Genomic DNA, 13,494 nt, shown 5'->3' on the forward strand with positions numbered 1-13,494 from the left:
CCGCTCTTATGCTGACCCATGCATCTCCATGGTAACAGACAACAAACAAAACCTGTGTAGTCAGATCCTATAAATCATACTCTCTCCTCTATGTCCCCTACTTCCTGCTTATGTACTAAATGTAGGAGACAAATAGAAGGAAATATGACTGCAGAATCAGACTGCACAGGGTTTATTGTTGTCTGTTACCATGGCGACATGTAGTTATGTGTGGCAGCTGTAGACTCAAAATGGCAGGAAATTTTGGATGAAAACGGTTTGCCAAAGTTTCTATTTTTTCATTGTAAATTCACTAGAAAAAAAAAAAAAAGGTAGAGATTCCCATTTGGTTCCTCAGGGTACATATTGGACAATATAGTTAGACAATATACAGGCCGTGGGCATATAGCACACATTCAGAAGGCGAATTCTTGCCTGCAAACATCGGTTCCTGTGCAGGTACCTCCTCTTAAAGGAGTTTTCCAGCTTTTAGAAGTTTTTAAATTCTCCCCCATCTCCAGTGGACCACTAGAGTCAAGCATACGTACCTGCTGCACGCCGTTCTGTTCCACCTTTCTGTTTTACGTCCTCCGGTCCCCACACATGAACGTCTAACACAGATGGGGGTCACGTGCAGTACTGCAGCCAGTGACTGGCCTCAGCATTGACATTGACCCAGTGACATGCCACTTGGCGGTCACCGCTGTAGTCAGTCATTGGTTGAAGTGGCTAAAATGACCCCTGTCCATGCCAGAAGTTTATATACGGGGACCAGAGCGGTGGACCAAAGGAGCCAGAAGGTAAGTATGCTTGACTCAATAGGTGAGGCAGAAAGGGGGAGAAAATTTTAAGCCAATCAGTGATTATGAGCCAAAGCCAGGAGGGGATAACGCCACGCACTGCCGGATCCCTATTGACTATAATGGGATCTGGCGTCTTTCCGGCATAAATGCCAGCAATGTGAGAGGAGGAGCAGAAGGAGCACACTGCAAACACCGTGCCAGGGAGAACCTGCCCTATTACCAGGCATGTAGAAAAGAGATAAATGGTATATATATGCAAAAGGCTTACAGAGGGATTACACCAGTTAGCAAAATATTTCTGAAAACTAATGCAAAGCAAAATTGGAGGAGTTGCTTATAGCAGCCATTTTTTAGCACAAATTTTTCAGAAATCCCTATGAAAAATTCATTATTGTATTCTGTGTTGTATGTTATCCACTATATTTTGTATACTTAGCTGCCATCTAGTGGCCATTGTTATATTTGGTTTATGCAAGTTATTTATGGTTGTAATTCAATTTGCCATTCATCGTGTAACTCCTCCTCCTCTATGAGCTCACATCCTGTGTCCTGCAGTCTTTTCCTGTTTGTCAGAGATGCATCACAGAGCTGGAGAGAAAATTTTCCTTTGACCTCTTATCATCATTTCTCAATTAGCATTCAATAACATTCCTGAAGGCATATCCATTGCATCTCTCTCACTGCAATTCTACATGCAACTGGTGTCGGTAAGAGAATGAGTATAGCGAGCTCACTATCTTCCATTGCTTGCACAAGAGATTGCCACTCATACTCAGCAGAGATTTCTCTCGCGTACATCGTGGCAGAATAGTTACTATGGGCAAAGCTTCCTATGTCTAATATACATCTAACCTAGCTGCCGAAGAAGCAATTGTGATTTTTCCGTCATGTATACACTTTAACGTGGATTCTCACGTGATTGTAGGAATCGGCTTTGGCTCATGTTGAGTTACCCAATACTGTCGAGGGGGTAGAAATCGCCATCAAGAAGCATAAAGATTTCCTCACGACCATGGAGATGAATTCACAGAAGGTCACAGTGGCGGTGGAGGCAGGAGAGAGCTTGATACGACTTGGAAATGTCTTTGCAGATCGAGGTCAGGAGAGGATCGCGGCCATTCAGAAGAGGTGAGGGTGACGCTGGACCAGGATTTTTACCAGATGCTATGATGTTTATTTGATATGAGCTTTAGCTATTGTACCGATTTAGAGCCCAACCATGATATCGGGGCACATTTACTATTACGCACTGTACTTGACAGTCGCATAGTTGTGAAGGAAGTGTTGGTAACGTGCATCACTGCTCCATTCACTCGGGACCCCCCTTGCCATGATCAGTTGGACCCCCAGTGATCATACTTCTCATTTAACACCTATTCTGTCGAGGTGTGTTTATGGGCCAACCCCTTTAAATAATAGCTGTACCTATCATTGTAACGCCAAATGGTTTAACATTCTGACTTTAAAGGGACAGTTCCATAAAAAAAGAAAAAAATTATCACATATTAACAGCATATATGTGAATATTCTTTGCATTTTTTATATATATATATATATATATATATATATGCAAAAAACGTTGGTTTAATGGATATAATTTTTTTAAATCACTCTGTATTCTACTTCCTGTCCTGGCTCTTCAACTTCCTGTCTGTTTAGTATTTTAGCATGTCTCGCTTGCCTTTTTCTGTGAGATCATCACATTTTCAGAGACCGAAGGGGGATAAGGGACTCAATCATGGCGCAGGGCTGCCATCAGAAATTTTGGGGCCCCTTACACAGCTCAAGGCCTGGGCCCCCCCTCCTACCCCGCCCCTTTGGAATCCGTCCTGACTCCACCTCCCCTCCACCCCCAAGGACCTATCCCCAATTTCATAATTTTTTTACAACTACAAAGACAGTAAAAAGTGATAATCAGTGATTTCAGTAAGGAATTCATTTTTGACCAAATAATATGAAGCCTGCTACCACGACAAGGTAGACTCTTTTAAGCAGGACCCTACACTAACACTAACTACACTACCTGTTCTAATCTGCCCTAGCAATCTTCCCCTGGCACATTTAAAAAAAAAAAAAACTAAAAAAGCACAAGGTTTACTGTTACAGTGTTATGGGGGGATCTGTGGATGACGTACTGTTATGGGGGAATCTGTGGAGGACTTACTCTTATGGGGGGAATATGTGGATGACACACTGTTATGGGGGATCTGTGGATGACACACTGTTATTGGGGAATCTGTTGCTGACACTGTTATGGGGGATCTGTGGATGACACACTGTTATGGGGGGAATCTGTGGATGACACAGTTATGGGGGATCTGTGGATGACACACTGTTATGGGGGATCTGTGGATGACACACTGTTATGGGGGATCTGTGGGTGACACACTGTTATGGGGGATCTGTGGATGACACATTGTTATGGGGGATCTGTGGGTGACACACTGTTATGGGGAATCTGTGGATGACACATTGTTATGGGGGATCTGTGGGTGACACACTGTTATGGGGGGAATCTGTGGATGACACATTGTTATGGGGGATCTGTGGATGACACACTGTTATGGGGGATCTGTGGATGACACATTGTTATGGGGGATCTGTGGGTGACACACTGTTATGGGGGGAATCTGTGGATGACACTTTTATGGGGGATCTGTGGATGACACTCAACCACTCTCAAACCCAACTGGTCAAACTTGTTAAATGGATCCCAAACACAATATGCACAATAACACCCCCACCCCCTCCAACACTTAATTAACCCCTTCATGGCCTAAACATTTTTTTCAAAGCTGAACACAAAGCTAAATAGGGCTGGGTGGGCTGGCAAGGGAGGGGTTAATAACAATGATGGAGGATCATGGCCCTGTGGGATAATCCAGAAAATAGATTTGCATTTTACCCCTGAGCAAAGACCACACAACAAGTTGGACATGCAGTACTTTTAGTCCGGCGGCCTTTCGCCATGCACTGCCGTGCTGGGCCGGAGCTCCACCTCCGTCCCCATTATAGTCAATGGGGACGGAGCGGTGGTCCGGCGAAATAACGGCAGGACGGATCTGACAGGGTGAACAGCCTGTCGGATCCATCCTGCCGCTAGTTTGAAAGTAGCCTTACAATCTCATGGCTTCTGAGCAACAGTCATCTGTCCCTTCTCTTATCTCTCTGCTCCTGTCCCTTAACCTCATCACTGCTGCAACAAAAGCATCAGCCTCATTGTAAACTGTTCTACAGTCTGAGGCTACTTTCACACTAGCGTTCGGGTTTCCGTTCGTGAGCTCCGTTTGAAGGAGCTCACGAGCGGACCCGAACGCAGCCGTCCAGCCCTGATGCAGTCTGAATGGAGGCGGATCCGCTCAGACTGCATCAGTCTGGCGGCGTTCAGCCTCCGCTCCGCTCGCCTCCGCACGGACAGGCGGACAGCTGAACGCTGCTTGCAGCGTTCGGGTGTCCGCCTGGCCGTTCGGAGGCGTGCGGATCCGTGCGGATCCGTCCAGACTTTCAATGTAAGTCAATGGGGACGGATCCGTTTGAAGATGCCACAATGTGGCTCAATCTTCAAGCGGATCCGTCCCCCATTGACTTTACATTGAAAGTCTGAACGGATCCGCGCAGGCTACTTTCGCACTTGCGCACTTGCGAATTTTTTTAAAGTTATTAATGCAGACGGATCCGTACTGAACGGAGCCTCCGTCTGCATTAATATGAGCGGATCCGTTCAGAACGGATCCGCCCGAACGCTAGTGTGAAAGTAGCCTGACTCGCGGCTCTTTTAACTCAAAGAATCGAATGAGTCTCTAACTAAGTCGGATCTTTAGATTATTTTAAAGGGTTTCTACCACATTGTTTTGACAAATTTAGCTGTCAGACACTAGCGATCCGCTATTGTCTGCTCTACCAAACAATCCTAATATAATAGCTTTTTGTGCAGCCGTTTCCATAAAAAACAAACATTTATTGATATGCTAATGAGCCTCTAGGTGCTATGGGGGTGTCTTTTCAGCACCTAGAGGCTCGGTCTACCTTCACAAAATGCCGCCCAGCGCGTCCCTCCAGCACGCCCATCTCCTCTGGAATGCGATCCTACCTCTGAGTCAGCGGACGAATTCTCGCGCCTGCGCCGTGCGCGTCTGTCTTCGGCGCAGTAAATGTCTGACCGCTGCCTGCACAGACATCTCGGTCATCGGTGCAGGCGCAGTGAATGTCTGACCGCTCCCTGCACAGACATCTCCACTGCGCCTGCGCCGATGACCGAGATGTCTGTGCAGGCAGCGGTCAGACATTCACTGCGCCTGCACCGATGACCGAGATGTCTGTGCAGGCAGCGGTCAGACATTCACTGCGCCTGCGCCGAAGACAGATGCACCGAAGACAGAGGTAGGATCACATTCCAGAGGAGATGGGCGGGCTGGAGGGACGCGCTGGGCGGCATTTTGTGAAGGTAGACTGAGCCTCTAGGTGCTGAAAAGACGCCCCCATAGCACCTAGAGGCTCATTAGCATATCAATAAATGTTCGTTTTTTATGGAAACGGCTGCACAAAAAGCTATTATAATAGCATTGTTTGGTAGAGCAGACACTAGCGGATCGCTAGTGTCTGATAGCTAATTACCGTATGTCAAAACGATGTGGTAGAAACCCTTTAACCTGTGACTCATCCGATTCTTTCTTAGACTCCCTGTACTTGTGTCAGTGACTCAGACTCAGAGCTGCTAGTGCTTGCCTTGCCTCAGCTCTGATTGGTTGGTGGGCGGGGAGGGGAGGGGCTGGCAGCAGCAGCTTCCACTCTAGGATCAGATTACACTCCTCCCGAGTCCCTCCCTGCTGCCAGCGGCTCTGCTATTGTGTGCTGTGTGACTCACTGACTCAGACTGAGCGGCTTCACACGGATCGGTTCAGTGAACTGAATCGATTCAAATGAATGATTCGTTCATGAACTGGACATCACTAGCAAGGAATGATCAATTGCCCCCCTCTAGCGATGCAATAAAGTTCAACTCAAGTCACTGACAAATGAGAGGGGGTAAAAAAAAAAAAAAAAAAAATATATATTTTTTTTTACATTGGAACTGGCCGGGCCCCCCCCAGGGTCTGGGCCCCTTACTGGGGTATCGGCTGTACCCCCCTGATGGCGGCCCTGCATGGCGTCACACATTACACTGCGACAGTACAGTGCTGTTCTGTGGGCATCTTTAGCTAGGCCTATCACAAGGACAACAGAGCTATCACAATGTTATCCCGATTCTTTATCTCTTATTATCATGAGGATTACCCTTCAGACTTACAGCAGCAGTAAACTGATGGATTACCACTTTATCTGGACATATGTACTGTCTCCTGTGCGGACTTCTACAGAAGGAGGATATTTGGGGGGAGATTTATCAAAACTGGTGTAAAAGAAAACTGGCTTTTTCTGTTTGTGAGATCCGTCATTGGCTCTCACAAGCGGTCCAAAATGGATCAGTTTTGCCCTTAATGCATTCTGAATGGATAAGGATCCGCTCAGAATGCATCCGTTTGGCTTGGTTCCGCCTCCATTCTGCTAAGCCAAACGGATCCGTCCTTATACACAATGTAAGTCAATGGGGACGGATCCGTTGTCTCTGACACAATCTGGCACAATAGAAAATGGATCCGTCTCCCATTGACTTTCAATGGTGTTCAAGACGGATCCATTTTGGCTGGGTTAAAGATAATACAACCGGATCCGTTCTGAACGTGAGTGTGAAAGTAGCCTAATTGCTCATAGAAACCAATCAGATTCCACCTTTCATTTTTCACAGCTGCTTTGGAAAATAAAAGGTGCAATCTGATTGGTTGCTATGTGCACCTAAGCCAGTTTTCTATTACACCAGTTTTAATAAATCTCCCGTTTTATATTTAATTTTCAAAATTAAATGATAAAAAAAAACAGAACAAAAATAAATGAATATAGAACCAAAAAAGAAAGCCTCACTATGATACTGTAGGGTAGGGAAAACGGAAAAACAACCGTATAAACCTAAAAATTTTGCTAAACAAACAACCAGAGAATGCCCAATGTAATCAAAAATATATACTTTATTTATCATTAATAGATCATGATTATACAGATATAAAAGATAACACAAAAAAAGTTTTGAAAAAATCAGCAAAAGACCCGGATACCGCAGTCTCCCGGCCGGTGTCTCTGTAGCCCGCCAAAAAGGTGGAACACATGTCAGGTGTATGTATAGTATGCAGTGGGGTGATTCACATTTTTAGGTTTATATCTCGTCATAAATGAAATGCTTCTGTGCGTCAGAAACTACCCGGCTTGTAGCTGGCATAGATTTGTACACATTGCCACTCCCCCTTTTCAGAAACTGACGAGGGCGGTGTAAAACTACTCGCAATGGCATTTAAAAAGTTGCAAAACCAAGTTTGGCTTTTTTTTTTTTTATCCAAATCCATGACATAGAGGGATGATAAATCTCCCCCAATGTTCCCATTCCTGTACGTATGATCATTAGAGGGATAAGTGATCCTAATAACTGTACAGGGCTCACACTGGTGAGACCAGAACGTGTTTCAAAATGGATGTTGTGGAGCCCTAGGCTTCTGCACCTCCTGCCTAAGGCTGCACACGGGTGCAGATTTACAAACAGAAATACCACTTACAGTTCCGTGTCCATTTATGTGCATTTCCACACCAAAAACCTCATGTGTTACTTGCGGATTTTGTTACAGATTTGATGCGGTTTTGACCCTTTCACCCTTGCATTGAAAAGGGTTGAAATCCGCAAAAAAGTACCGAACAAAAAATTGACAGGCTGCGGATTTAAAAAAAAATTCTATGAGGAACGAAAAGGCAATGTGTACATGAGATTTGTCCAACCTCACACACTTTGCTGGTACTGTACTCTGCACAGAAAAAACGCAAGTTAGGCTACTTTCACACTAGTGTTTTTGCTGGATCCGGCAGGGCTCAGCAAAAACGCTTCCGTTACTGATAATACAACCATCTGCATCTGTTATGAACGGATCCGGTTGTATAATCTTTAACATTGCCAAGACGGATCCGTTTTCTATTGTGTCTGAGAAAACGGATCAGTCTTGCTCCGCATCCCATGACGGTATGGGAACTCAACCAAACGGAACGCTTTTTGAAGCATTCCGTTCTGTTCAGTTTTGTCCCCATTGACAATGAATGGAGACAAAACGGAAGCGTTTTTCTCTCGTATTGAGATCCTATGACGGATCTCAATACCGGAAAATAGAAATGCTAGTGTGAAAGTAGCCCAAGGCTGTGTTCACATGTCTGTTTAGCTTTTCATTCTTTTCATCCACCAGAAGAAGAGAGAGAGAGAAAAAAAAAAACTAGATTGTATTAAAAACATAAAAAAACGGATCCTGTTGCATCAGTTGTCATTCATTTCAGCCATTATCGCCTGAGATCAGTTTTTTTTAGACTGAAAAAAAGGATCTCAGATGAAAATCGCTTAAACGGATGTCAACTGATGCAACAGGATCCTGTTTTTTTTTTCTCTCTTCTGACGGATCAGAAGAACGGAAAGCTAAACGGTGATGTGAACTCAGCCTAATCCGCAACGCGTGCAGTGCACGGAGCCTAAGGGGACTTGCGATGATGTATGGATATATTGGGGCAGCTTCATATATATACGTGATATTTGTATTCACCAGGAGCCAGCGTAACATGGCCCTCGCTCAGAAATGGCTGCAAAGACTTAAAGACCATCTACAGCTGCAACACTTTCTGCAGGACTGCAATGAGGTAAGACTTGCTTACGCTTCCTTGTCGGATATTCGGGAGTGTAAGTCGCTTTTCCTGTGTTATAGATACATATCAGTGTCCTCTGGGCCTGATTCTTGGTAAAAGCACACCACTGGGGGGGGCATGAATGCCACATGGGCTGTTTATATTTGGTCACTATATGACATGATTACAACCGGAACAGTAATGGCTCAATTTTTGCTCTTGTGGTTTTCTTCCAGATACTTGGGTTTAGAAACAGAAGAAAAAAAACATGTAAAATTCATCCATTTGCACCTATTCTTTTAGTTGCATAAAGAAAGTCTCATGCACATGGGAAAGTCAGATAGGTGCTCCGTGTGTCACTGTGTAGATTCACATGAAGCCTGGCAGGGGGTCATTAGCTGAACATATGTGAAAACTGAATCCCTTTGGCATACATTTGGCTTGCATTACATATACAAAAATCATATACTGCACTGTGCGTACATACTATGTATAGGCATACAGCTGCATACGTCTGGGTCATAAGTTAGGTAGGACTATATTGACAAACCAAAGTTATGGGCGTACAAGGGACCCTTTTTATTCACAGATAGGTCATTTGTGCTTGATTTATCTGTTTCCACCACTGTTTGTCTTCTGCCTGCTGATCTAACCGGAAACGCCCACAGCACCTTGGCACTGCCAGCAATGCATTGCTCTCAAAGGTAATGACTTATAGCTCAGAGCAGGTTATACCCTCTGGTCATCAGATACAGAACTGTAGGAACCAGTTAAGACATCGCAGATGCAGTTGCAGAAACTTGGCAAGGCGTCCAGGCAGGCAGAAACTACTACTGCAGGAGTAGCTCTCAGCAACCATGCTGCGGGTTCCATGGCCTGTGCAAACTGTTACAGATGATGGTTGTGGAACCACTGTGCCAACCAACCAGAGTGGTTGGCTGTTTACCCATGGGGTCATAGACACCAGTGCGAGGCATTGAACGATCAGGCAAAACACATAGAACCAGGCCAAAGCCAGGCAGGCAGAGTACATGTGAATCCAAGAAACAGTCCCAGGATCAGGACAGATGGAACAGGATCAGAATCCAGGTAACAGGCAAAAAACTAAGCACAAGCAAGCTAACAGATCAGTGTAACAGGCACAGGGTCAGGTTAGACAGCAGATAGACTCGGTCCAGAGATGAACAGATTATACAGTAGCTCTTCACAGGATCCAGCAGACAGAACCTGTTGCACAGCCAGGGGTGGGACATAGGATATATAGCAGGGCTAATCATCACCACACAGCCTAGCACCTGCATGCAAGAGGGAGTTAGCATCAGTATTGCATCAATGTTGTGAGATTCAATGAATAAACCCTAATTCACATACAGAAAAATGACGTGTCACAATGGAGGCATACAAATTAATACAAGCCCGACAGATGCTAAAAGAACATTCATTTGGTCTCCGGTGAACCAATCCCTTTGGATACGTTTGACACAAAGATAGATAAATAGATAGATATGAGATAGATAGAAACATAGAATGTGTCGGCAGATAAGAACCATTTGGCCCATCTAGTCTGCCCAATATACTAAGTACTATGGATAGCCCCTGGCCTGGCCTTATCTTATATGAAGGATGGCCTTATGCCTATCCCATGCATGCTTAAACTCCTTCACTGTATTTGCAGCTACCACTTCTGCAGGACGGCTATTCCATGCATCCACTACTCTCTCAGTAAAGTAATACTTCCTGATATTACTTTTAAACCTTTGCCCCTCTAATTTAAAACTATGTCCTCTTGTAGCAGTTTTTCTTTTTTTAAATATTCTTTCCTCTTTTACCTTTTGTATTCCCTTTATGTATTTAAAAGTTTCTATCATATCCCCTCTGTCTCGTCTTTCTTCCAAGCTATACATGTTAAGGTCCTTTAATCTTTCCTGGTAAGTTTTATCCTGCAATCCATGTACTAGTTTAGTAGCTCTTCTCTGAACTCTCTCCAAAGTATCAATATCCTTCTGGAGATATGGCCTCCAGTACTGCGCACAATACTCCAAATGAGGATTCACTAGTGCTCTGTAGAGCGGCATGAGCGCCCCCCTCTTTCTACTGGTAATGCCTCTCCCTATACACCCAAGCATTCTGCTAGCATTTCCTGCTGCTCTATGACATTGTTTGCCTACCTTTAAGTCTTCTGAAATAATGACCCCTAAATCTCTTTCCTCAGATACTGAGGTTATGACTGTATCACTGATTTTATATTCTGCTCTTGGGTTTTTACGTCCCAGGTGCATTATCTTGCACTTATCAACATAAAATTTTAGTTGCCAGATTTTTGACCATTCCTCTAGTTTTCTTAAATCCTTTTCCATTTGGTGTATCCCTCCAGGAACATCAACCCTGTTACAAATCTTTGTGTCATCAGCAAAAAGACACACCTTACCATCGAGGCCTTCTGCAATTTCGCTGATAAAGATATTAAACAATATGGGTCCCAGAACAGATCCCTGAGGTACCCCACTGGTAACAATACCATGGTCTGAATATACTACATTGACTACAACCCTCTGTTGTCTGTCCCTCAGCCACTGCCTAATCCATTCAACAATATGGGAGTCCAAGCCCAAAGACTGCAATTTATTGATAAGCCTTCTATGTGGGACAGTATCAAAAGCCTTACTAAAGTCTAGATAAGCGATGTCTACTGCACCTCCGCCATCTATTATTTTAGTCACCCAATCAAAAAAAATCAATAAGATTAGTTTGACATGATCTCCCTGAAGTAAACCCATGCTGTTTTTCATCTTTCAATCCATGGGATTTTAGATGTTCCACAATCCTCTCCTTAAGTATGGTTTCCATTAATTTCCCCACTATTGATGTCAGGCTTACTGGCCTATAGTTGCCCGATTCCTCCCTACTACCTTTCTTGTGAATGGGCACAATATTTGCTAATTTCCAATCTTCTGGGACGACTCCTGTTGCCAGTGATTGGTTAAATAAATCTGTTAATGGTTTTGCTAGTTCACCGCTGAGCTCTTTTAATAGCTTTGGGTGTATCCCATCAGGCCCCTGTGACTTATTTGTATTAATTTTAGACAGCTGACTTAGAACCTCTTCCTCTGTAAAGACACATGCATCAAAAGATTCATTAGTCTTCTTTTCTAACTGAGGTCCTTTTTCTTCATTTTCCTTTGTAAAAACTGAACAGAAGTATTCATTGAGGCAGTCAGCTAGTTCTTTATCTTCTTCCATATACCTTCCTTCTTTTGTTTTTAATTTGGTAATTCCTTGTTTTAGTTTCCTTTTTTCATTTATGTATCTGAAGAATGCCTTATCGCCTTTTTTCCCTGACTGAGCTAATTTCTCTTCTGCCTGTGCTTTAGAAGCTCTTATAACTTGTTTGGCCTCTTTCTGCCTAATCTTATAAATTTGCCTGTCATGCTCGTTTTTTTTTTTTTATAGTGGTCTCTTCCTTTTTTTGCTTTTACTGACAAGCCTAATGCAATTTTCTGTTGCCTTCAATAGTGCCACTTTTAAGTAGTCCCATTTCTCCTGGACTACAATGAAACTGTTCCAATCTGATAGGGACTCGTATACCACTAATCTAATTTTAGAAAAGTCAGTTTTTCTAAAATCTAAAACTTTTGTTTTTGTGTGGTGTGACTCAGTCACTGTACTTATAGTAAACCACAGTGACTGGTGATCACTAGATCCCAAGCTTTCCCCTACAGTAATATCATATACCAGATATGAGATAGATAGATAAATAGATAGATAGATAGTATGGGGTTTCGCTCTGGTAGACAGGATTAGCGGACGCAGTATAGAGGCAACAACAAGTTCTTTGGATCAAACAGTTTAATGTTTTATTCACACTTTAGGCAAGTGACAAAACAAGCAGTCATATTCAAACAAAAAGTCACCTTGTGGTGTTGGTGGTAATTCACACCATGCGGCAATTCTGCCTCAAAGAGTACCAACCAGTTTTAACGCCAAACAGGTAGCAAGCCTTCATCCAGACACATGGCTCCCAAGATCCCAACACAGAGACCTGGCTTCTGAGCCCAGCTGCCTATTTAAGGACAGCCAGGTGCTGCCAAAACCCGGACCCGCATTTAAAATCCAGTCCAGTATTTGACCTCTCCTGGCTGTAAATCAGCCCAGCAGGACATGCTGGGAGGAAAATACCTGTTTTCTCAGACCAAACCACTCACTGTGTCACAATAGATAGATATGAGAGAGATAGATAGATAGATACTGATTGCTTATGGACTCTAGATTCATATGACCCAGACCTAACCTGAAAATATATGTAAAGTTTACTGCCTACATAACCTTCATGGCTTCTCACCTTTCTCTGCTGGTGGCCCGAACGTGGCTCCCTCTATGAGGGAATATTCGGGTATACGCTTCCTGTAGCAGCTGACAGTAGGAGCTGTCCTCTCAGCCTGATGTGCTTTGTGCTTGGAGAACAGCAGACACTTTAGCCGGTCTTCTCATCAGATTAAACATCATGTATAAAAAACAAAACAAAAAAAAACTGTGTCCTACTGACAGCTCCTGCAGGAAATTCCCTGCGAGATATTATCAGATCGCGCCTGCTTGTAGAGAGGCCGCTTCCTATATTATAATGGGTTTCTTCCCTGAAACAGCACCACTCTTGTTCATAGGCTGTGTTTGGTATCACAGCTTAGCCCCATTTATTGCATAGGACTGAGCTACGCGTCTCTGGAACCTACATAGATTTTTTAATAGTTGCTGTATTATCAGGATTTGTAACTCTTAACGGGGTTGTGATATTTATTGTATAGATCATTAAAATCAACTATATTTACTGTTGAAGTGTCATGATCATGACCTTTACTTAGAAAGTATGGCACGACCTGGTGGTCATAGTGTGTAACAATTTGCACATCCATTTGCAAAGTGCTGGTGGACATGCATGCTCAGTCACCCTCCCCTTTGGCAGATCCTTATTCCATAC

At 43.7% G+C, this 13,494-nt stretch overlaps 1 protein-coding gene across 1 annotated transcript in view; it reads left to right on the plus strand.

Moving 5' to 3' along the window:
• The window catches only part of SPTBN4 (spectrin beta, non-erythrocytic 4), a 98,262-nt gene that overhangs the window by 27,395 nt on the left and 57,373 nt on the right, over positions 1-13,494 (plus strand). The window contains exons 18-19 of the mRNA XM_044274826.1: positions 1,708-1,910; positions 8,447-8,537. Of these exons, the coding sequence (XP_044130761.1) occupies positions 1,708-1,910; positions 8,447-8,537 (294 nt within the window). The remainder of the gene's footprint in view (positions 1-1,707; positions 1,911-8,446; positions 8,538-13,494) is intronic.

The sequence above is a fragment of the Bufo gargarizans genome, unplaced genomic scaffold (genome assembly GCF_014858855.1).
Source record: "Bufo gargarizans isolate SCDJY-AF-19 unplaced genomic scaffold, ASM1485885v1 original_scaffold_2086_pilon, whole genome shotgun sequence".
In the NCBI taxonomy this organism is placed as follows: Eukaryota; Metazoa; Chordata; class Amphibia; order Anura; family Bufonidae; genus Bufo; species Bufo gargarizans.